This window comes from Sceloporus undulatus, chromosome 6 (assembly GCF_019175285.1).
Source record: "Sceloporus undulatus isolate JIND9_A2432 ecotype Alabama chromosome 6, SceUnd_v1.1, whole genome shotgun sequence".
Taxonomy (NCBI): Eukaryota; Metazoa; Chordata; class Lepidosauria; order Squamata; family Phrynosomatidae; genus Sceloporus; species Sceloporus undulatus.
Genome location: NC_056527.1, coordinates 86,130,319 through 86,154,023, shown reverse-complemented (window position 1 = coordinate 86,154,023; position 23,705 = coordinate 86,130,319). Strand labels below are relative to the sequence as shown.

The 23,705-nt window shown below is 41.3% G+C and overlaps 1 protein-coding gene across 6 annotated transcripts in view; it reads left to right on the top strand.

The window, feature by feature from the left end:
* KANSL1 (KAT8 regulatory NSL complex subunit 1) overlaps positions 1-23,705 on the top strand; it is a 176,610-nt gene that overhangs the window by 21,914 nt on the left and 130,991 nt on the right. For 2 of the 6 annotated variants that reach the window (XM_042473400.1, XM_042473399.1), the window contains exons 1-2: positions 559-1,383; positions 21,798-23,187. In XM_042473400.1, the coding sequence (XP_042329334.1) occupies positions 21,881-23,187 (1,307 nt within the window). In that variant the 5' untranslated portion in view covers positions 559-1,383; positions 21,798-21,880. Of the gene's footprint in view, positions 1-558; positions 1,384-21,797; positions 23,188-23,705 lie in introns of those variants that run through there. The other 4 variants (XM_042473398.1, XM_042473397.1, XM_042473395.1 and 1 more) reach the window with 3 other exon arrangements.

Here is a 23,705-nt window from a genome sequence, read left to right as displayed (position 1 = left end):
AAGGACAGTTTTATCCGTACTCTTTCAACCTCAGTCTCTCTCTCTCTCTCTCTTTTTTCCTTCTTGCCCATTCATTCCTCCATCTATTCCTCCCTCAGCTCCCTTCTTCTCTGGTGCGTGCGCCGCCCTTTTTTTCTAACTTGCCTCCCTTTCCTCCTCCTCCTCCTCCTCCTCCTCCTCTTTGAGGACTATACAGTAATTTCTCCTTCTTCTTTTTAGCTGCATAGCTTGGGTAAGGCTTTTTAGGGGGAGGGTGGAAAAAGAGAGAAAGAGAGAGAGAGAGAGAAATGAGGAAAGCGCAATGCTCTGGAGAAACCAGAGGTGGCGCTGCCTCTTCCCCTTTCCTCTCTCTCTCTCTCTCGTTTTCACGTCTATATCTATATATCTCCCTCCTCTTTTTGCTCTCCCTTCCCCCTGCCTTGCCTTGCCTTGCTTGCCCGGTGCATTCTCCGATTAAAGGGAGGAGGAGGAGGAAGAGAGGGAGGAGGAGGAGGAGGGCAGAGAGAGAAGGAGCCCAGCCGCCATTTTTTCCCCTCTCCTTCCCTTGAACAGAAATTTAGCAGCAGGGGAAAAACACACACACACACAACAAGAACAACAACAACAGCAGCAGCAGCAGCAGTGACAGGGTTGTTGTTGCTGCTGCTGCTGCTGCTGCTAGGCTTAGGCAGAGCCGAGGAGAAAGAAGAGCCGCAGGCGGATTTGTTGCACCCTGTGCCCCACTTTGGAGGAGACCGAGGAGGCAGCAGAGCAGACCCTCCTTTGCAGTAAGAGGAGGAGGAAAGGAAGAGGAGGAGGAGGAAAGGAGGCACTGCAACAGCAGCCACTGCTGCTACTAAGGGTGGGAAGAAGGCAGGAGTATCCTTTTCTCCCCTCCAGACCCCTTCTTCTCCTCCTCCTTCTCTCCCTTTTTTAGATTCTTTGGGGGGCGCTTGGAAAAGCAACAAAAGGGGGGTTCCCCTTTTCCTCTCTCCTCCTTCCCTCCTCCCCGCAGCCCTTTTTCCTGCCCGCCCGCCCTCTTTGCAAGGAGCAGGCGGGCAGGGAAAGGGGAGCAAGGACTGGGAGCTGGAGGGGGAGGGAAGGAAGGAAGGAAGGAAGAAAGAAGAGAAAGAAGAAAGAAAGAGAGGAGGAGGACGAGGAGGCTACTACAGCGGCGCCACTAACAACACACAGCCACCGGCGGGAACAAGAAGAAGACGACGACAAAGAGGAAGAAGAAGAGGATTGTTTCTACTACTCGGCTCTCCTTCTTTGCAGACTGCGCCTTTTTGGGGATTTTTTCAAAGGCTATTTTTTACATATTATTATTATTATTATTATTATTATTTTGTTGTTGCACTGGGCCCGGATCCGCCCGGACTCTGCTCTCCGCTCCCTCACGTGGTAAGCCCCGCCGCCGCCGCCGCCTCTGTCTCTGCTTCGCCTTTTGGTGTGAGTGTGTGTGTGTGTGTTGTGTGGTTGTGGCGCTCTGCTCAGTGCCTGGCTTTTCCTCCTTCGCCGTCTCGCCTCGCCTTTGTTAGCGCCCAGAAAGCCCCAGGCGGGCAGAGAACAACTTCTGTGTGACCCCCTTCCTACCTTCTTGCCTTCTGCCTTTCTTTTCTTCCTTCCATTCTCTCTCTCTCTCTCCCCCTCTCCCCCCTTCCTTCCTTCCTCTCTCTTTTATTCCTTCCTTCGTCTCTCCTTTCTTTCTTTCTTTCTTTCTTTCTTTCTTTCTTTCTTTCTCTTCCTTTCCCCTCTCGCCTTTCTTTTCCTTCCTTCCTCTTTCTCCTTCCTTCCTTCTTTCTTTTCCTTTCCTTCCTCTCTCTTTCCTTCCACTCTCTCTCTTTTTTCTCTTCCTTCCTAGCATCCTTTCCCTCTCCTTCCTTCCTTCTTCCTTCCTTTCCCTCTCCTTCTTTCCTTCCTCCTTTCTTTCCCTCCCTTCCTCTCTTCTTTCTTTCTTTCTTTTCTTTCTTTCTCTTCCCTCCTTCCTTCCCCAGCCCCCACCTTTGCCCTGGATTCCCTACTCCGCCTTATACCTTTTAATTTCTAATCCCCAAACGTAGCAAGTTCTTCCATTGGAAAGGAATTATTCCCTCCTTCTTTCTCTCTCTAGTTTAAAACAACCCTAGTGATTTCTCTGAAGAGGCCAGCCACAGATGCCGGCTGAACGTCAGGAACAAGCTCTTCTAGAAGAGGGCCACAGAGCCTGAAAAACCCACAAAATACCCCCCTAATAACGAGGTGCTGAAACTTGGCTGCCCCCGCGGCGCCTTCCTCTCCCGCCCTCAGTGCCAGGCACGGCTAGGTTCCCCTTCCTCCTCCTCCTCCTCCTCCTCCTCCATGATGGGCATTATTTATTCTCCTCCTCCTCCTTTGGGGGTAGCAGCCAGCACTCCCCACTCCTTTGCTGTCTCCTACCATTTGAAAGACACTTTCTCCTTTTCTCCCCCCAAGTTTAAAAAACAAAAAGGTCCACCCCAAGACTTTGCAACCAGGTTGCAAAACAGATCCTGATCCTTAGGATCGGTTAGGGTTTAATAAATGTGGGATGGGAGGGATAGTCCTGAAGGAGAAGGAGGGAAGGAAGGAAAGATAATTCCACCCAGTTTCTTGTTGTTGGCTCTTTTTTGGGGGGGAGGAAGAGCAATGGAGGGTGTGGGTTTGACTTTGTTCAACGTTTGGGAATAGAGGCGACCGACTGACCACTCCCGCCTGGGTCACTTTCCCAGGCCTAGGAAAAAGCACTTTGGATAGAAGGGGGGTGTTTATATCATCCACAAGAACAACCTCCTCTTAATCTTTTTAGGTTGCTCTCTCTAGAAAACTAAAAAGGTTAAGGAGAGGTTGTTCTGTAGAACCATATTTTATATACACACGCACACACACACATACATATATAAAACTAAAAACAAGCAAGAGTTGGGGGAGTTTATATCATCTAACAACCTCATTTTAATCTTTTTACTTTGATCTCTCTCTCTCTTGAAGAAAACTAAGATCAAGACGTTCTGTAGAACAAGGTTGTTCTCTAGAACCATGTAAACTAAGAAAACAAGCAAGAGTTTGGGAAGTTTATCATCTACAGAACAACCTCCTCTTAAATCTTTTTAGTTTGCTCTCTTTCTATACATGTGTGTGTGTGTGTAGACAGAGAGAGAGGAAAACTGAGAAGATTAAGATGAGGTTGTTCTGTAGAATCATATATAATACACACACTAAAAGCAAGCGTTTGGGGAGTTTATATAATCTGTAGAACAACCTCATCTAACTTTTTAGTTTGCTCTCTCTCTCTCTCTCTATATATATATATATATGTATAAAACTATAAAGATTTAAGACGAGATTGTTCCTGTATGATATAAATACCCCACTCTAGCTAATACTGTAAAAGGAAAGCTGTAAGTAAGTTAAATTTTGCTCTTCTTGGGTATGAAGCACATGTGCTTTTCAGTCATGTTTATATTCTGCAATTTATTCCCAGTGTTTACTTCTCTTCTGTGAGTATTGGGGTGTGTGTGTGTGTGTGTGTGTGTGTGTATATATATTAAAAAACAGTGGATGTTTTTTAATATAAAACCAACAACCACAACCCACCCGAGTTTGACTCTGGGAAACTGGTGTTGCCTATTCTGTGCCTGTGCGCTTCAGCAAAGTATTGCGGCTCCATTGCCATTGCAGGGGGAGGAGGGAAGGAGGAGAGAGGCTGGTTTCTGGTGGCGCCACTTTAAATTGAAGCCTCCCCCCTTCTCTCCTTCCTTCCTTCCCTCCCTCCTTCCTCCTGGGCCTCTGGCAGCCTGGCAAGTGGGACCTGTCTCCCTTCTTTCCCCTTTGTGTCGTGTGTGTTTCCCCTCCCTGTAACCTGTCCCACTTTTACTGCTCTCTTGCTCCCATTTGGAACGCAGTCCCACTGCAGCATTCCAAACCCTTCCCCAGTTTTCCATTCTGAAAGGTCTTGCTTCTCTATGTGTGTTTGTGTGTATATACCATGCGTTTAGGTCCTCCCCACATTATTATTATTGTTGTTGTTGTTCTAAAAATGCAAATTTGGCCAGCTCCTAAAACTAGCTCCTTCTAAGATCATGGGGGAGAGGGGTGTGGGTTGGACGGCTTCACCCAAACAAACTCTTAAATAAGGTTCAGGGCAGAAATTACATAACACTTGTTTTGCATAATCTTTTATGGTGTGAGGTTTCCCCCTCTTTATTTTAACAGGGACTGAAATTATTGGATTGGGGTGTAGATTTAAGTTCATGCCTAGGCTGGTTATGCCTGTAAACCTGTCACCTTCTCCCTGACTATCTATTGTTGGTTTTTTCTCTGAAACCTTTGTGTTGTGTAAAGATACTTTCCCCCTCCCCTCCCTTGGCTTGAGCTATACAATAGCTGTCTCATTTCCCCATGTGGATTTGTCCCTGTAAGCCTTTTTAATGTCGCCTGACTGCCCTTTATGACCAATGATGTAGAATTGGCGGGAGTGTTTTTATTCTTAGAACAAACAGTAGACCATTTCGGTCCACTTTAAGTGTTTTTCTTTTTCTTGAAGACGGTCTCGTAGAACGTGTTCCTCTGAGGGTTGTTTTATATGTCCTCCTTTTTCTGAGGCAGTGTTAAGTGGCCTTTGATATAAAACCTATTTGGTGCTAGATACTTTTATTTGTTGATGATAATGTGAGAGGGAAACTTATTCTGGAGGTTAAATCGGGAACAGTTTTTGTCTCTTTCTCCCAAGCAGTTGTGTCATGATGACATGTGATGCTTACTCTGTCTGATACATTATTCTAAAAATAAGGCCTAGGTAAAAAAGCTCTCTGTCAGAAGTTAAGACGTGTTGTGAAAGTAGGAGAGAGTACTTTGGTTGTGACACACTGACATTTTAGAACCGGTAGCAAACCAGTTCGGCCTTTTTAGCTTATTTATCCAGCTTCCTGTGTGTTTTAATGAAAATACCCAACTCCTAAAAAGAAAAATAAGATAACAGTGCTGCAGTCCTACACACTATGAACAGGATACTAGGCAGTAAATCACGTGTTATAGTGCATGACTTGGTTCTGAATAAACATGCATAGGATTCAACATAGGATTACAGTGGGCGTTTGTGCTCAGAAGCAGTTGGTGAGCGGTGGCTCTTAACACCAGGCAGGCATATATTTAATAAAATGGGGTTTTGAGATACGTAGTTCTAAGAAGGTTACTTGATTGAGGCTGCTTTAGCTCATCTTAAGGCCCAGAGGACAGATCTGGAAAACCACCTCTGAATAATCCTTGGCTGAGAAAATGGTATGAAATTCATGGGTATGAAATTTCTGGGGTCAGCATAAATCGACAGGCAACACACACACACACACAGGATCCAGTGAATTCAAGAAGACTTCCTTCTAAATAGAAATGGGTAGGATTGTACTGTTATAATTTGTTGTGTATTAGAACCGATTGCATGAATGCATAAAGTGGGACTAGTCTGCAAAATCTTTTGCCACATAAATTTGTTTAAAAAGCCAGCAGATGGCTTCCCAATTGGAATTTGTTAACAATATGACGCTGTGTTAGATGTAAAGCTTTGGTGCTCAATATCAAGTCAGCACTAAAAAAAAAGCTAAAATTGGCACATATGGCTAGTTGTGGAAGAACAATGAGAAGAAAATAGGGCAAAGCTTTTCCACATTTAAAGTGGTATGTGCATTTTCCCAAAAGGGTCTGACGCAGAATGCCTCTTTTCCCATCGTGTTAGAATATGAAGAGTGCTTCTATCCATGTCGTCGTGTGGTTTTGTAGGCAGGTCATATGTTGGCGTGATTCAGTTTCTTTGTTGATGCTCTTATTTTTTGAACAGTGTTCTTTATAATTGTCCTTCCCATAAAAGTGTTGTAGCCTCTTTTGAATCTGAAGTTTTTTTAAAAAGTCCTCATACAGTAGGTTGCCCTTCCCTAAGTTTGTGTTTTCCAACTATATTGTATTGTAGTCCTCTTTTTCTTAGCATTGGTTATGGCCATGGCAACTAAGAATTATGGGAGTTGTAGTCCAACATATATGAGAGCATTAGGTTGGGGAAACTGAAATAGGTGAAGTAACTGTTATTGTCTATCTGAGCTGCAGAGCTCATTGGCCTCCTTCTGTACCATTCTGGTAGCGTTGACAACGTTTTTGATGAGGTTGGGTAGAAGTGCATTTTAAAAACAGTTAATCTAGCATTTGATTGGGTAGATCTGTTGCATGGCACTCACATCTGTTGCAATGTTGTCAGATGGCACAATTTTGGACTTAATGTCTGTGTATATATGTGCCTTCAGGTCTCTTGTTATAGCAACCCCATGGATTTTATAAGGTTTTCTTAGGTAAGGAATACCACACACAAATTGTGGCTCATATCTTGTTTTGATCCCATTGAAAAAGGGTTTTGCAACACTTGGATAAGAAATCTGTGACGACAACTGTTGTCCAGAAAAAAATGATCCTTTCTGCTTTCTTTAAAAAGTTTTTCATTCATATTTTACTGTAAGCATAGACAACTGGTTGTCCAGAAGCCCGAGTCCAGCTTTGGAGAGGGCCTTCCACGTGACTTTCCTTTCCTATCAGGCGTTTTTGGTTACTTTCTCAACAGCTAAGGACAAAGGGCCCTTCTTTAATTTGCTCCTCTCCAATGTGAACAGAAACTGAAGGGTTGGCAGAGCTGTTCTCTTTGTTATGTACCTCCTCTTCCGCATTGGGGAGGTGCAGCCACATGGGAGCAAGTGCCCAAAGCACAAAACCTCCCCAGCATGAATAGCAACAGAGGAAGAAGATTTCAAAGAGCCCTGTGGTTGTGTCTGATCTAGTAGAAATGATTCAGTGAGTGGAAGCCATATCTCCCCCCCTCCCCAGTGTTTATTTCAGAACTGTCAAACAGAAGATTTGTATTCTACTGCCACAGAGGTCAGAACTGCATCTTCAGCCACAGGAGGGTAGATTTCAGTTTAGTAGACAGGAACAAGTTGTCTTGAGGAGTGGTGACGGTGGGCTCATATTTTCTAGAGGTCTTCAGACAAGATGGAAAAGACTCTGATGGAAATGCTCTAACACGGTGCTTCTTAGAGGATCTGTTGTGGGGAACTAGAATTTTCTTTTGTAGTGTAGTGTGCCCCAATGCCCAACATTATATTTGTGGCCACTGGCTACAGCTGTTTCTTCCCTGGAAACTTGCCAGGGACCAGCTGCCTATGACTCAGGGACGAGCATTGGTCCAGGAACCACCTCTTTGAGTAGCACTGCTCTGGCCGTATATCTCCTGCACCAAGTGGTGAATGGTCTGGGATACTCTCTCCAATTCTTGTATGTTTCTTTGATTAATTGAAAATAAACCTTCTTAGAGAGTTACCTTGATGTGTTTTTAAAATGTTAAACATACACATGTATATTTTAAAATTTACCAGCAGCTTTTCCAAATACAGTAGAATTCTGTGCAGCAGATGTGTGTAATGCTGTTAGAACTGAATTCCTAGAATTAAAATGACAAAACAGGATTAAATAGAGCCCTGCAGAACAGCAAAGCAGGATTTTTTTTTAATGAGCATATAGTCCAAATGCCATATGAAAGGAAGACGTTTTCAGTGGTCCTCTGAAATACAGGGTAAGAACAGAATTGAGATGATTCTAGAGGTCAAGCAGTGTAGCAGAAGGGGCTAGACCAGTTCCCATCAGGGCAATGTCCCAAATATATATTGAACAGAGGTGAGAGAATGAAGCATATGTGGAGTGAAAAATGAGAAAAATGGGTTGTAGCACTAGTTGTAATAACTTAGGCCTAGCCTGCGCTTGTAGAGTGAATTGAATTGCTCTCCCAGATTAAAATCTACCTGCAATAGATTACAGGTAGAAACACATATACTAGTATTTAGCACACATCTTGCTCTGTTGTATTTTTCCTTCCAGGTAGCTTTCTGTGTAAGGGAATCTAATTCCCTCTTACCCCTATATATATGCAGATCAGTTCTTAAGATGATGCAGGTCTTCTTGGTCTGCATTTCAAATGCATGACATCTCAGGTTTCTAAAATAACAATACAGTCAGCCTTCCATTTTCACAAGGGATCCGTTCTGGACCCCTCCCCTGTGAAAATGGAAACTTGTAGATATTCAAGCCCCATGGGCTTGAATGGGGGCACATACCCATGAGCGGCTGTGGGTGCGCCCTTTGGGCACACTCCCCATTTGAACCCCCTTCATTTGCTTTTCACAAGTAAGGAAGGGTCACAGATCTCATGTCTGCGCAAAGAGAGGGGCAACTGTATCCCTTTTCTCTGCAGAAAAGTTTTTGTGCTTTTGGGGGGGTCTGCTTGTTCTTTTTTTAATTAAAATTTTATATGAAAAATTATCAGTAATATGGATAGAACATACCCAACAACTGGAACACTAACCCATGTTGTTTGAGAGCAGAAAATGTGTAAATCTCATATGAGTTCATGTTAAAATCTTGTTTATGTGGGCCTTTCCTGGTTCTTTATAATTATGGTGACTATATTTTTGTATTGATTGTTGGATTATTTTAGCAATATTATAAATACTTTTTATTTTGTTTTTATCTATTTAATATGAACCACTGTGAATAATTAAATATTTTCATGGCAAAGTTCCTTGAAGACCATATATATGTTTGAAAGGCAAGAACCTTAAATAGCACCTAATCTATAACTTTAAAATATTATTTCTGTTTGATAATATGCATAGCTATCCCTATGTGTTTTGTCTTTTAGATGATTTCAGGTATTTTATTCAGGTGTTTGTCCCTAAATTCCACCAATGTGTATATACATATCTCCAAATGTGTATAATTTGGAGGCAGATCATCTTTACCCCTTAGAAATTGGTACCAACTGCTTAAAAGACCATATTCTCAATTCAGACAGTTAAGATATGCCTTTGTCTTAAAGCAGGAGTGAGAAGCCTAGAACCATTGCAGAAGCACCAGGCAACATGGCCAGTGTTAAAAGATGAGACCTTTATTCCAAAATAATCTTCAAGACCAGAGGTTCCCCAGCTATTCCTTAAAGTGTGTTATAGGTCCTTGAAAGTAAGCTGCTATCTGTTCTTTGCTAGTCATTCTTGATGACTAGTTTTGTAAGTATCAGCCAGTATATTTGTCTAAGTGAAAGTAGCTTTAGACTTCTGAAGAAAAATAATACGCTGAGCTCGCTATATTAAAGAGGTGTTGAGTTGGGGAATTTTTGAGGATGGAACATTCAAGAAGCTGTGTTTTGTTTACCACAGCCACTTCTAGTTCAAATGCAATCAAAGGGACATTTTTTAGTTGTTAAGCAGTGTGTTTTCCCCTTGTCCAAATCCGAAAATCTTTAGAACTGTGACACAATTGATGGGAGTAGTAGAAGACTTCAAATGTAAAAGCTGCTTTTACAAAGACAGAGTGGTCTGTTGTCTCCCATCTTCAAGGATTTTGCACACTCATTACAACAGATCTGAATACATGAGACTTTACTCTTGTGAATGGTGCTTGCCATTGGGTTCTGTTGTGCAAGGAATGCCATTCTTGTGATGAAAGAGTGGGAACAGCTGTGGCGTTGGAACTAGAACTGGAATTGCTTTCACCACAAAATTTAGACAATCTTTTGTTAAAGCAAATATTGTATGTTGCCTGGGTGGGACTTCATACACTGCTGATGTAAATTACTAGACTGTTTTAGTTTAATGTATTAACTGTGTTGTATTAGAGTTGACCCTGCTACCTGGAGGAGGCTGGTGTATGCTCATTCCTGAAAATACTCTCCATAAATCTGGAAAATGATTATTATAATTGACTACTTATAAATAACTCAGGCATAGTGCTTAGATACATGTATGGACTATTGGTTTTTGGCCTAGTTTGTCTGATTGGGTTGGATTTGTCTGATTGGGTTGTCCTGATGCAGAGGTGGGGAACTATTGGCCCATCTGGTCTATAACTCTGACCAGCCCCACTAAGGGCGGTCAGTGATAAGGGATTGTGGGAGTTGTGGGGGGACCATCTGGAGAGGTTTAATTCCCAAAGTGTGTGTGTGTGTGTGTGTGTGGGGCGGGGGAGCAGTAATGGTAGGTTTCTTACCAAGTATGTTATGGAATCACATAGCATTCTCGGTCATCCCACCACCCTTTCTTTTTTTCTTTAAATGTGTGCCTGAAAGAGCTGAATGAATTCACCTGAAGTTGTTGTGTTTGGTGTTTGCTAATATGTGACAGAATTTGAGTTTTTCTTCCTTAGGTACCAAACTGGGTACCTAAGGAATGAGGTTGGGCAAGGTTGATTTAGGAGTGAATTGGGCAAGGGTCACTATGAACAAGCACAGTCTGAGTGAGATGGAGGTATTCTTGGTATATGCATAGTCTAAATGGGAAGGCAGTAGGCATTCAATGCTGGATGGTTATGCACTCTTCCCTAAAGGATATGGTTTGAAACTTTTCTCTGGAAATTTTCCTTGCTGCAATAAGTTTTACTGTTATCTGGATGTGTGTCCTAGGTATATTGCTGCTGGAATAACTGTCAAGAGTTCTTAGTTTCCAACTAGGCCAATTGTTTAAAGGGACAGTGTGGACAGTTCTGGGCTTCATTATGTGTAAAGCAATATACTATATTGTGATGGAAGAGGGGTAAATGGGTTAAAATACAGTATAATTGCAGCCTAAACTCTGGGTGCTGTTGTTACACAATCAAAATGTGTGATGCTAAAGGTTTAGATGAAAACAAAGTTAATGTCTATTCTGGAGCAGGATCCTTGACTTCTGTACAATGGTTTTTTAAAAAAAGAAATAAATTGTGTGGGTTATTTATTGCCTAAGTTGTTAGATGTCTCAAGGACTCTTCCTTTGTGACATTTCCACAGAAAGTAGCAGTGAGCAACTGAGAGGCTTCAGAACAGGTCTGATGAAGTAGCTAAGGATATAGTCTGGGAAACGTATGCTTCAAATCAGTCTATGTCTATGAACTCACTGAGTTGTCCTAAACCTTCTCTACTTTAGTCAGTTTCCTGATTTGCATGATTTTTGTAAGACTGCTGAAACATTGTGCGTTAGTCACTTCACACTTGAAAAGTATTACATGACATCATAACCTGAATCTCTGTTTTAGATATCTCTTTTGAGTATGAGCCATAGGGTTGTAGCAAGACAGATGGCCTTTTCACTTCTGGCCCCCTACATATTGAATGCTGTTCCCAGTGAGGCCTTCTTAACCCTGTATCATTAAGTTCTTGTTTTGTTTAGATGTTCTGTGCTTCTTTGTTCCCCTATGTGCAACAGGCTATACTTGTCTGGTTTTTGTATATCTTATGACCACTGTGTACTTTGTTCTTTTAAAAATATTGCAAATGTTTTATAATTTTTTGCACTCTTGGATATTTTATTAGTAAGTCACGTTGAGTTATTTTTTAGGAAATAAGGCCTCTACGATTTGAAGAGGAGATGAAGATGCAAAGTGTATCTACTAGGTTGATCTAGGGCAGAAATGGACTGCCAGAGGCTGAACTGTACTTTTTATTCTTCACCATTAAGTTTGTTGGCTCAAGTTAATGGGAGCCAGCAGTCCAACAACAATCATGGAGAGCCATGTGCTCTTGAGTCCTGGTATGGAGCGTCCATATTACTTTGAATGGGAAACCTCTTATTTCCCTGACAAGACAGTGAACAAGCTTTAATTATGAAGCCCTACAGCTTCATGCACAGCACATACTTTCCTTGCATTGCAGATGGTCCCAGGTTCAATTGCTCGCATATCCAGGGCGGGCTGGGCAACAGTCTTGTCTGAATCCCTGGAAAAGTGCTTTCAGTCTGAGCTAGACAGATAAAATGGTAAACCAGCTCTCTTTGTTCTGAATGTTACTATTATTAGTTCATTTTGCCTATAGCCTGAGTTTCCAAAACTAAAGAAGCTGATCCTTTTTACAAGTTACTTTTGCCTAATTAAACCGTTACACTCTTCAAAGTGTAAGCCTTATTCTTTTCATACCTCTAGTACATAATGATGACCTTACTTTTGTCTTCTATTTAATGGCACTCACTGTTGGCTTAAAAACTCCTGCGTTAATGTCCTGATTGGTGTTTGTGCAAAATACAGTGTGCCCCTTTTTTACACGGGGGATCCGTTCCGGACCACCCCCCACGTAAAAAAAAGTATGCTCAAAACCCATTGAAAGTAATGGGGATCGTGCATGTGGTGGTGGTGTGGCGGTGCGCGCGCCTTAGGCGCACACCCCATTCATGTGAATGGGACGCACCTCCCCCTTGCGCCCCGCATGGCTCTCTCATGGCTTTCAGCATATGCTGAAAGCTACATATAGTGCATCTGCATATAATGCGGGCGCACTGTATATCTCATTATAGAATGAGTTCCTTACACTATTTTGTATCAAATTCTAAGTTAGCTATCCTGAAATTACTGTATCTTAAACCAGGGTTTTTCAGCCTCTAGTTCTCCTGCTGTTTTGGACTTCAGCTTCCAGAATCCTTTACCATGGGCCATGCTGACTGGTGCTAGAGAAACTGAAATACAAAGCAGTTGGAGGATCAAAGGTTGAGAAACCACTGCTTTGCCCTTTTGATTGGTAGTAAATGTAAATGTAAATCTAGTAGAAAATATATTGCACTATCAAGGGTTTCAGAATGTTCCAGATTGTATAATGGTGCAAGGTTGATCCATTTTTGACGTACCAGTTTAGTCACCAATTTATTTGTTAACCCTTCTAGCAAGTAAATACATTAAAGTGATCTACTAGTTGTCTGAGAAAAGTATACAGAACCTTGGAGCCATTAAAATGTTTGCCACAGCTTCCCAGAATTAATTGATCTGCATTGAATGCAGGACAGCCTTTGATATATTACTAGTCTGGAAACCACATGGGGGATGGGTACCAGCTGCATTCCTGTGCAGTTGAGTGAATAACTATGACATTTCTATCCCAGTTTTCCTTTAAGGAGCCCAAGAGAAGTGACCTGGTCCTCCCCTTCAGATTTTATCCTTGTGTATCCTGGCAAATTGAGTTAGGTTGAGAGGGGGTGACTTTATAGCAGAATAGGATTTCAGTCCAGATTTTTCTAGTCAAGCTCCAATACCAATGAATGCCCCAGTGGGGAAGAATCTGTTGCCCTTTGGATGTTGGAATCCCAACTCCCATTAGCCCCAGCCTCCATGGCAAGTCATCAGAGATGTTCCAAAGTATATTCCATTAACAGTTGTAGTGTTATTGGCTATAACATTGCCCATTGTACTGGTGGATGAGAGAGGGAGAAGATTCTGGGGTTGCTGAAGTAGTAGGAAAGTGGCACATCTTTCATCATTTTTTCACTGTGCGCAGACCAGAAAAGTGACAAGCCATGTAAGAATCTGCAGTTTTGAATACATTCAGGAAAAGATCTTGGTACAGCAGTTGATTGTACAAAATGAAGTTATCTTCTCAAAGGTTACTGTGTGAAGAAAAGAGAGGTTGAACTCTGAGGTTTGGAAATTGTACAAATGTGCTTCCTTTACTGCCATGTAGAACGTTTATCCTGTTAGTGAGTGACAGTGCAGGTCCCAAGCCAACAAAAGGAAAAGGATTATTCCTATCTTTTTCTTTCTGACTCCAGCGCCTCCACCCCAACATTTTTTGAGATTCATGCTGATACATTAAAATGTGTACATAGAATATAGGCAGTTGTATGAATCTGTGTTTTGGTCTTTAGCAACATGTTGAGAGACGGTTGTAGACAAAAGTAAATTGTACTACTTTTTCCTGCTGTATTCACCAAACTGTAAAATAACACTGATAATGTTAGTTTTGGTCATTATGGCTAGTTTCTTTTGTGCAGGAAAGGTGTTAACATTTCTCTCAAATGGAATTGTGGCCTACCAGACAGAAATGTCAGATTCCTGTTGTCAACATTTCCATGACTGTGCCCTTGTTTCAGTTAAACTTGCCTTGATGAAGCCTGTTTTTCCTTGGGTTGAGTGTTGTTTATTATCTGCTTAGCATGGGCAGGAACCAGGTTCTCTTACAAACTAAGGTTGGGGGTAGAACTCTAGAAGATTGAAAACAAATCTTCCACTTAGTTCATGTTAGCTTGTGGGAATGAGTTCTTGTCTACTGTTGTTAACAATTCTTTCTAGACTCTATAGTCAGGCAAAACATTTATTAGAACTATTAGGCCAAGCTTTTGAAATTGTGAGATCTTGGGCAGTGATACTCTAAGATGCACTAACTATTTGGGTTTAGGATTAGGCAAAAGCTCATTCTTCTGCCAGAAACCACTTCTGCCAGCACATCCCAAGAGCGCTTCCAACAGGCCAGTCTGCTCACAGAATGGCTTTTCTGACTAGTATCTGCTGTAGGAGATACTAGCAGAGAAGAGAAGAGGTGAGGGCAGAGTGATGATAGCATCAGAGCCAGAGGCGTAACAATACAGTCATCCCTCCCTATTTGTGAACTTGGAATCTGCGGTCTTGATTACTCACGGTACACCAAATGCCTAGCTAAGGCTTGAGACAGGAATGCCATTAATTGAAGTGAGAGCCTGGAAGCTGATGATAAACTACTGGTTAAAAATTCAGTTCTCTCCAGTGAGTTTAACCCCATTTAGTCCTGATAGATAATTTTGTTTCACCATGGAAAAAAGCGGTAGAACTTAAATTGGCTTCTTATTGACTTTCCTTTATTCTTGTTATCACAAGCTAAACAAATTGTCACTCAAAGAATAAAGGATATGGAGTTCCAGAATGAGCTTGGTAGACCTCCACAACATAATAGAATTTGGATAAATAAGCGAGTATGGGAACCTGCAAGTTATCTTAAGTTTAACAGATTCAGTGAAGTCCCCATAAGAGAGTGCACTGGTCCATGCAGAGAAGTAGAAATGGAATCTATTTTACAGGTAAACTCTGTAAATTCAATGAGGATAGCAGGTCATTGCACCCTGAGTAGAAAAATGGCCAGGACATCCAGATAATTTCTATGTGAAATATCTATTTCAGGATTTAAACCCTTATATTACATGTAGAATAGCTAAATTTTGTGTTGCTGCAATGAAAATAAGACAGATTCAGATAAAAAATTTCTCCCTATTTTATATATTATTTTATTATAATCATTTTAATTTTGAAAGTTTTAATGGAAAATTGTCAGAAGAAATACAAATTTTATACTCCATTTTAATTTATTTTATTTTGTAGTATTCTGTTGTGAGATTTCTATTCTTTTGGCTTCGCCCCAAATGGGGCACCAAATTGGGTACTGACAAAATCACTGTGTCACTTTGAAGCCCATTGCTGTACTTATGCACTGTGCCTGGTAATCTTTTTAAACTTTCCTGGTCATCAAAATATGTCTGTCTACACCATGCTGCCCCTTAGTCAGCATGTTGCCTCTAGACATCACTGTAAAACTACAAGGGATGTGGAGATGACACTTTAGAATGGACATAGTAAAGCTGGCATCCCTAAAATACTGCTGTTGCTTCACTGGTAATTGTACAAAGTATGTTAGCATATTTTATTTACATGTAATCATGAAATTTACAATATCACAGGGGAGTGTTTTTATATTATTTTACTTTATTTTATTGTGTGTCACTTGAAATTTATTGTTGCACTATGTATTATGCTTTGTACTTTTTAAATTTTGCTGGTCATTGACCAAATAAAATATATGTATGTATTGAGATTACTCACAGATGGCAAATGGGGAGGATACAAACTGGGTCTCTGGGCACTGAGCCATTGAAATCAATGGGACCCCAATATTGGCGCGCGGGGGGGGGGTCTGGAATGGATCCCCCACGAATCGGAAGGGATGACAGTAGGTCTGGCACAAAGTTAGACCAGTGCAAATGTCGTCATTGTGTGCCTTCAAGTAGTTTCTGACGTACAGCAGCCCTAGGGTAAATTTATCATTGGCTTTTCTTCTAGGCTGAAAGGGGTTTTGATTCAGCATGTTTGGCTCAGTTAGCTCTTATCCATTTAATATTTTCACTTATAAGATGAGAAGATGTTTAAAATGTATGTGTGTGCGGGGAGTGTGCTTGGATTTTAATGTCATAAATTCTAATAACTAGAATCTTAAAATGAAGTGCAGGAGTGTTGGTACGGACCTAAATGGATTAGGTTCTACTAGGTGTCACATGCATGTTTCGGGTTACTCTGAGATTGTTGAGACAAACAAAAGTATTGTCTAATTCCCACTACCATTTTTGAAACTGCAGTTGTAACTTGGGTTTGTTTCCAATACACAGGTTCCTTGATAGACAGAGACCAAAAATAGTCAAAGATAGCAATTCTGTGTTAACAGAGCTAGCAATTAATTTGTGGGAAAGAAGTAGTGAGGGGAGGGGGAAGTCAGATTGGGATGATGTTACCTGTGAGGGGAAAGTAATCCACAAAGATTATGCCCCAGCTTCAGGTGATAAACTCTTTCTTTCTCCAATTGAAGAATCTGCACCCGAATAACTAAATTGGCTGTTATCCAAATTGTTCATAATGCTAACTGTCCTGTCCCATAAGGGGGAAAATTACGAAGTTAATGTTCAGTCATTTACTAAGAAAAAAAGATTAAATATGTGTAAGACAGATCAGGCAGATTGTAAAGTAAAAATGGAGTGTTGGGGTGAAGAGGGAGGAAAACTGGCTTGTTATTAAAATCATCTCACTGAGTGGTCTTCCCTGTGATGAGAGGTATGTACATGGTGCACTGAGGGGTGAGATGTAATAATTATGTTGTGGAGAACGGATTGGGAACAAAAAGTAGAATAGCAATGAAAGGTCATTTCTTGAAAACTACCTGTTCTTATTAAAAAAATAAAGGGGGGGGGGGAAATCTAGCAGCATCTTTGAGACTGATTTGTTTTATCATGAGCTTATGGATATAAGTTTACTTCTTCAGATGGCACTGATGGAGTGATATCAAAGCCACAGACATTTAGCACAAATGCGGGAGGGGAACAGAATGTAGCTGCCTTGGGACCAATTTGGGGGATTCAGTCCCCCCACCTTTGGGGGCTGAAGCCCATATTAGCCAATGAGTGACGATATGGGCAGGACAATCCACAGAAGCTCCAATCAGCATATGGCTAACCCATCTATATAGTAAGTCAGTTGTAGTAGGATACAAAAAGATGCAAATTGTGACACTTGCCATAAATCAGGGGTAGGCAACCTGCGGCCCGAGGGCCGGATGTGGCCCGGCGAGGCCTTGGGACCGGCCCCAGCCCAGTCCTGCCGCTGATTGCCGCCGGGGCCTTTGGGGGGCAATTGTCTATCGAAGCCTCAGAAACATGCATTTATATTAACATTTTTAAAAAAAAATCAGCAATTTTTTTCGCATGTCCTCCATTTTTTTTAAAAAGTGTCTTCCATTTGAAAATTTTATCCTACATTTGTCCTGGTTTATTTATATATTTAATTTTTTTTTAAAATTATTTATTTATTTATTTATTTGGCTTCGGCCCCCCAGTTGTCTGAGGGACAGCAACCCGGCCCCCGGCTCAAAAAGATTGCCTACCCCTGCCATAAATGTTCAAATAGTTATGTAATACAATGTCAAAGACCCTGCTAGATTCTCCCCACCACCACTTTTCTCCCCTTCTCTCTTTTTTATGCTAAAACAGACTAAAGTGGCTATACATTTGCAAATAGCTGTGTGTAGAAGTATGTGTGTGGAAAAGACAGCTAAAGTGAAATACCTCCCAAGTTGTCAAGGAGTGACTTGATTCTGTTTGGTGCCCAAACTTTAATTCAAGAATTGTGTGAAGGCAATTAAACAGAACAACTCCAAAATTTTTTTTTTACAATAAGTAGTTTCAGCTAGGAGGCTGAAGAGAAAAACCACTGAGGAAAGTTTTGAAATTCTAGGAGGAAAGTAACTTGGAGGTAATGATACTTCCTGAAAGATGTTATTTTGAAGAGATGTTTGAAGAGACATTTTCAGATTTTAATGAAATTATTTTAGGTGGTTTAGAGTGACAGATCTGATTTGTAGACCTCAGCCATGTGCTGGAATAGGGAGAAATGTGGAATTTGAGGTGTGAAAATCAGACTTTTATGATGCCTATTATTTTTGCAGCTCTTGTATACCAAAAAGAAACAAACAAGTCTTTGTGTTTATTACTTTCCAAATCTACTATTTTTTTTAATTTCAATATTGTTCTTAAGGTAGGAAGGACAAGTAGCTTATCAGCCCATATTGACTCATTGGCTTTTCCTGGGAACTATTCCACGTGGCTACTGAGAAGCAGCTTTAATATTTGTGTCAAAAGGATTTCTTTCCCTCTGCCCTTCATTACATCATGCACAATTAAGATGATGAGTCTAGCTTGTGTTGTAGCAGTTAAAGACTACCTAAGACTAAGGCAACAGCTAGAAGAACCTACTCAGGCTGCATTCAGAGGAAGAAAAAGGGCAAAACATTCATTGAACATATTGAAGAACCAGTTAGTTTTATACTTTATGCCCAAGCTCTTCAGGTAGAAGCTTACTCTCCAAACCTTAATGTAAAAGGAGAACTTATTCCCCTACAGGAATTTTCCTTTTCTTCTGGAATACTGAGATGCCTAGGTATGATGTCCTGGCTTTCTGGATGATTACTTAACTAACTGGAAAGCGAGGTTTCAATTATAATAATAATAAATAAACTTTTATTGTATCAGGATAATTCAGGATAATGGGTTATTCTTTACATTAATTTGGTTATTAATGTTGCACATTAGTTTAGCTTGTTTTGATAACACTCTGTTTAGAATAATGGCATAACATTCTGAATTGAGTTGTGCATGTAACTAGCTGTTTTGTTTAGTGTTCATAATAGGTGATGCTGAAAGCAGGGCCTCGCTCCTCTCAGCAGTCTTCACCATTGGCGGTCCTGGTTTGGGCTACTGGGAGTGTGAGTCTAACTGCTGTCTCCAGAGCTGAACCGTAGTTTGTTGTGTTGACTTATCATCAATAACCTCCAGATTATTCTAACCCAAATTAAATTAAACTCTTATAGAGCAGTGTTCATAGTAGTATACACTAAAACTCTGTATTTCTGCATCTACAAATATGTCCAGTAGTGATATATCTAATGCTTTATTTAAGAAGCCTTTCCATGACTTTAGATAGATCCTGTTTAGTGGGAAGACAAATTGAATATAAATTTGTGTTGAAAAACAGTATGCTAGGCTGTTGGTTGTGTTGTGCCCAGAGTTGCTTGTTTACTGTGCCCTATACTTAGTGTAGTGCAGCTGTTCTTATCTAGAGATCTGTTATATTTTGTAGTTCATACAGTAGTTCTGTAAGAATATGGGCTGGCCAAGTGTTGCTCATCTTGAGTCCAATGTGGTATAAAGGAGTTCTTCCCTGTTTGATCATTTGTGCCAATTCTGAGGCATCATAATAATATATTTCACACTGCTGCTATTTTGCATTACTAGTTTTCAGTATGACATTTGGTCTTGTGCACAATGCCTTTTCCTATTTTAGATAAAATCTAAAAAAAAATGGTTCTGTTATATTCTTAATATTTTAACTGGAATGCAAGCTGTTTTGCGGGAAATTGGAAAAGGGATCAAACCATGATTTTTAGTAATGCTGTCCTATAGGTTCAATCCTATAAAATTTAATGTCAGGAGGAAAAAATATTTTCCCTTGCTGTATACATGCACTGATATCATAATTATCCACCAGTCATAACAAAATTAGCTATTCCACCTAATCTGATAAGAGATATATGTGTGTATTAGCGGTCTCCCCCCCACATTATCCGTATTAGTGCACAACTGTGTTGTGCATCTGTAGTATGCATCCTGAATGTTGCTGAAGGTGGTTGGTTGCATATTGCAATGCAAAAGAAATGTGCACAGCGGGCTTGCTTGCAGTTGCAGCTGGAGTGGGGACATTTTTTTTAGATTAGCTTGCTTTTGCAGTAGCAAAGAATACAATTTTAACTAGTTTTGTCTTTCCTGAGAGAGAAGAGTAGTATGAGCATTATGTCACAATTCAGTATATTAGCTGTGTGGAACCTTTCATCCCCCAGTTGTTTTGGACTACAACTCCATAATTCCTAGCCATTCTTCTTAGTTGGATGTTTTGAGTATTGGTCAAAAAAAATCTGAAAAATCTGCTTACAGTATATAAATCTTTGGCACAACTGTTCAAATCACCGTGTATAGTTCTGTCATTCCATCTGAATAAAGAGCTGAAAAAGAGTTGGGGACAATTGTAAAGATCAAACTTTGTAATGACAAAAGTGTAAAGTGGGGGAGAACACTGAAGGGGAGCTGTTAGACATTTATATCTTTTTATGATTGGAAATATTAGGCAGTCTATCAATGCTAGAATTTCAAATATGTATACAGAATTTATGTGCTTTGTTGTAGTATTTATTGAGACAAGGCAGCTTAGATAAATAATCCACACAGGAATTGGTGTGTTTTATGTGCCTTGCTTTAGTCATTTCCTCTTCCATAACATTCTCCAATTCTGACAACATTTTTAACTTCAAAATCTAAGCTGGGCTGATACTTCTGATAGGAAATACACACACACACACACACACACACACACACACACACACACACGGTGTATCTGTTGTACCAAGTTCTTAATTTTGAAACACAAATCTTCAGAAATGCTAAAGTTCAAATCACATGCTTGCTTCTTTTTTCTTTTTCTCACCTTAGGAAAGCAATGATACTTTTTTAGTCAAGCAGGAGATTTGCAACTACCACTGAAATCCTCTCTCCCTTTATGGGATCTGGGAAATTTAGACTCTGGGGAAGACAAAAGCTCTTCTTCATGGCACTACCTACTAGTTTCTCTGTGTTAGTGAATTGATTTAAATTTAGGACAGTGGAAAAATTAAGTTTGAGATTGGTTCTGATTGTCTAGAGAAGGAACTCATTCTCTGAATTGAAGGAGGAGTCACTGACTTATCTACCTTTTAACAGCTCTACTGCTAGCTCTGAGCCTTTGCCTACACCAATGGTTCCCAATCTCTGGTCCTCCAGATATTTTGAACTTCACAAACTGAGGCTTCTGGGATCTGAAGCAGAAAAATGGGAGGACCAAAGGTTGGGAAACACTGGCCTGCATCATAGGAGGCATTTGCATGATGTGGAATGCATTTATCTATATGACATTGGAGCCAGCCTGGTGTATTGGTTTGACTGCTGGACTATGAATCTGGAGACCAGGGTTCGAATCCAGTCTCGGCCATGTAAACCCACTATAGGTGCCCTTGGGCAAGCCTGAGAGGATGGCGATGCACAAACCCCTCTGAAGAAACTTGCTGAGCAAAGCCCATGATAGGTTTGCCTTAGGGTTGTTGCCATAAATCAGAAACAACCTGAAGGCACACAATAACAACATGCAATACTCTCTCACAATCTTTTGTTCACATTGCACCTTCTCATGTTCCTTTAGTTACTCATTCCTTGTGGCAAGATTAGAGAAGCTCTGGAAATCAGATTTTAGAAGTCCACAGCCAATAGGAAGGAGAGGTAGTCCAGACCATCTGGAGGGTAAAAGGTTCCCTACTGCCTTATGTTTGCCCAAAATTTGGGTCTCTTGTTTATTTCCTTGCTATTTCCCTCTTCTTCTTTTGTACATGTTGCTTCTTAACGCTTATCACTTTTCAAAATTCTGACACTTGCTTCATGATGCTCTTTAATCTTCCATGAGACTTGTGGTGACTGGTAGAGGATCTGCAATAAATGTCATTACCCAGTAATTGTGAACTATGCTTGTATAAGAGGCCATTATTGTATCTAATGAAAAATAAACTGTGCATGTGTAGGTTTTTTGATACTCTTTAGATTCACTAGTTCTGTACTTCTAACTCTTTTCTGTGCTTTCTGTTTTAGGCTGCCCTCTGGCGAGGCAGTTGGAGACAGCAGAGCTGGCCTCTGCAACGGGAGAGGCTGGACTTCCTGTCTCTCTGTGCTGAATGGCTACTATGGCGCCCGCTCTCACTGACGCAGCAGCTGAAGCTCATCACATCCGGTTCAAACTGGCTCCCCCATCTTCCGCCCTGTCTCCTGGCAGTGCCGAAAACAACGGCAACGCCAACAACATCCTTGTCGCCACCAACGGCACCAAAAGGAAAGCTGAAGATTCCAGCCTAGATTTCCGAAATAACTCTGCAAAGGAAGAGCTTGGAAAATTGCAGCCTCTGGTGGCATCTTACCTCTGCTCGGATGTAACCTCGGTTCCTCCGAAGGAGTCATTGAAACTGCAAGGGGTCTTCAACAAACAGACAGTCCTTAAATCTCACTCTCTGTTATCACACTCCTTCTTGAAAAGTAGTGACCTGCTGGGAAGGCAACCCGTGTTTTCATTGGAAAACCTAAAAACCATGAGTACTAGTAGCCAAACACCTCTGCCGCAAGCACCAGTTAATGGATTGGCTAAAAAGTTGGCTAAGAGCAATAGCTCTGATCATGAAAACTCAGCTTCACTTAATGGTGGGAAGCGTGGTCCTCCTTCTGTAGCCCTTCAGGATGTTGATTCAGATAGCCCTGGGGGTTCTGATTTGGGGAACCTGAAATTGGGTTTGACCAATTGCACTCTTCCACACAGAAGCCTTGACTCAGAGCACACAGCTCCAGTTAGCAATAATGGCACTGCAGGTAAACATACCCCCAGTTCCCCAGCACAACAACAGCAGCAACATAGGCTTGAAGGGGGTGGGGAGAGCAGGTGGTTGTTACCTGGCATGCCTATATGTTCTGATCTTGGCAGCAGTAAGCCAGGAGAAGAACAGAAAATCTCTCTGCCCAACAACTCTCATAGTACTCCGGATTCAGATATGCGGACAAGGGTGCTGCTGCGGCGGCAGGCAGACATTGAGAATCGTGCTCGGCGGCTGCAAAAGCGCTTGCAGGTGGTGCAGGCCAAGCAGGTAGAGAGGCACATCCAGCAGCAGCTGGGTGGCTTCTTGGAGAAAACGCTCAGCAAGTTGCCAGTTTTGGACTCCCTGAGACACCGGAGTCAGCTGATGTTGACCCGCAAGGCAGAAGCAGCTTTGCGAAAAGCTGCAAGTGAGACAAATACTTCAGAAGGACTGAGCAGCTTCTTAAAAAGTGACTCCATCTCAGAAGAACTGGAGAGGTTTACTTCTAGTGGGATGGCTAACCTGCGATCTTGTGAGCAAGCCTTTGACTCGGATGTCACAGATAGCAGCTCAGGTGGGGAGTCAGACATTGAAGAGGAGGAACTGACCAAGGCAGACACTGAACAGCACCATGTACCACTGTGAGTAGCACCAGCTGTAATTTTTCAAGATGGGGAATGTGCAGTGACAAAGCTTACCATTAAGTTTTTAGGTTCTGGAAGGCCTGTTTATCTGCATCCCAAATTAAGTGACAGTAGATATAAAACAGCCTTTCTAAATTATAAGGATAGGAACCAGTATCACCACAGCCATAGCGCCATCAGGCCTTACCACCTATTGTGCTGTCTGGTGAGCTTTTCAGTCAGAAAGGGTCTGGCAGGTCACACATTCTTCATTTGTGCTGAAAGGGGAGGGTTAACTGTCATAACAATAAGGGATTGTATCCGATATATACTCAGTTAATCATGGGTGTCTGATGAGATTTTTTTCCCCATTTTTAATTGCATGTTAGATATTGAAATGGTCAAAGATGCTCATTATTCACACTCGCTATCCTTTACCAAAGAGAATCCTAAAATTCCCCTTCTGCAACTTATTTGTATTTACTCCAGCTCTCTGTTTATTCTGACCTTCATTGAAATTCTGGTCTGCTTCAGAG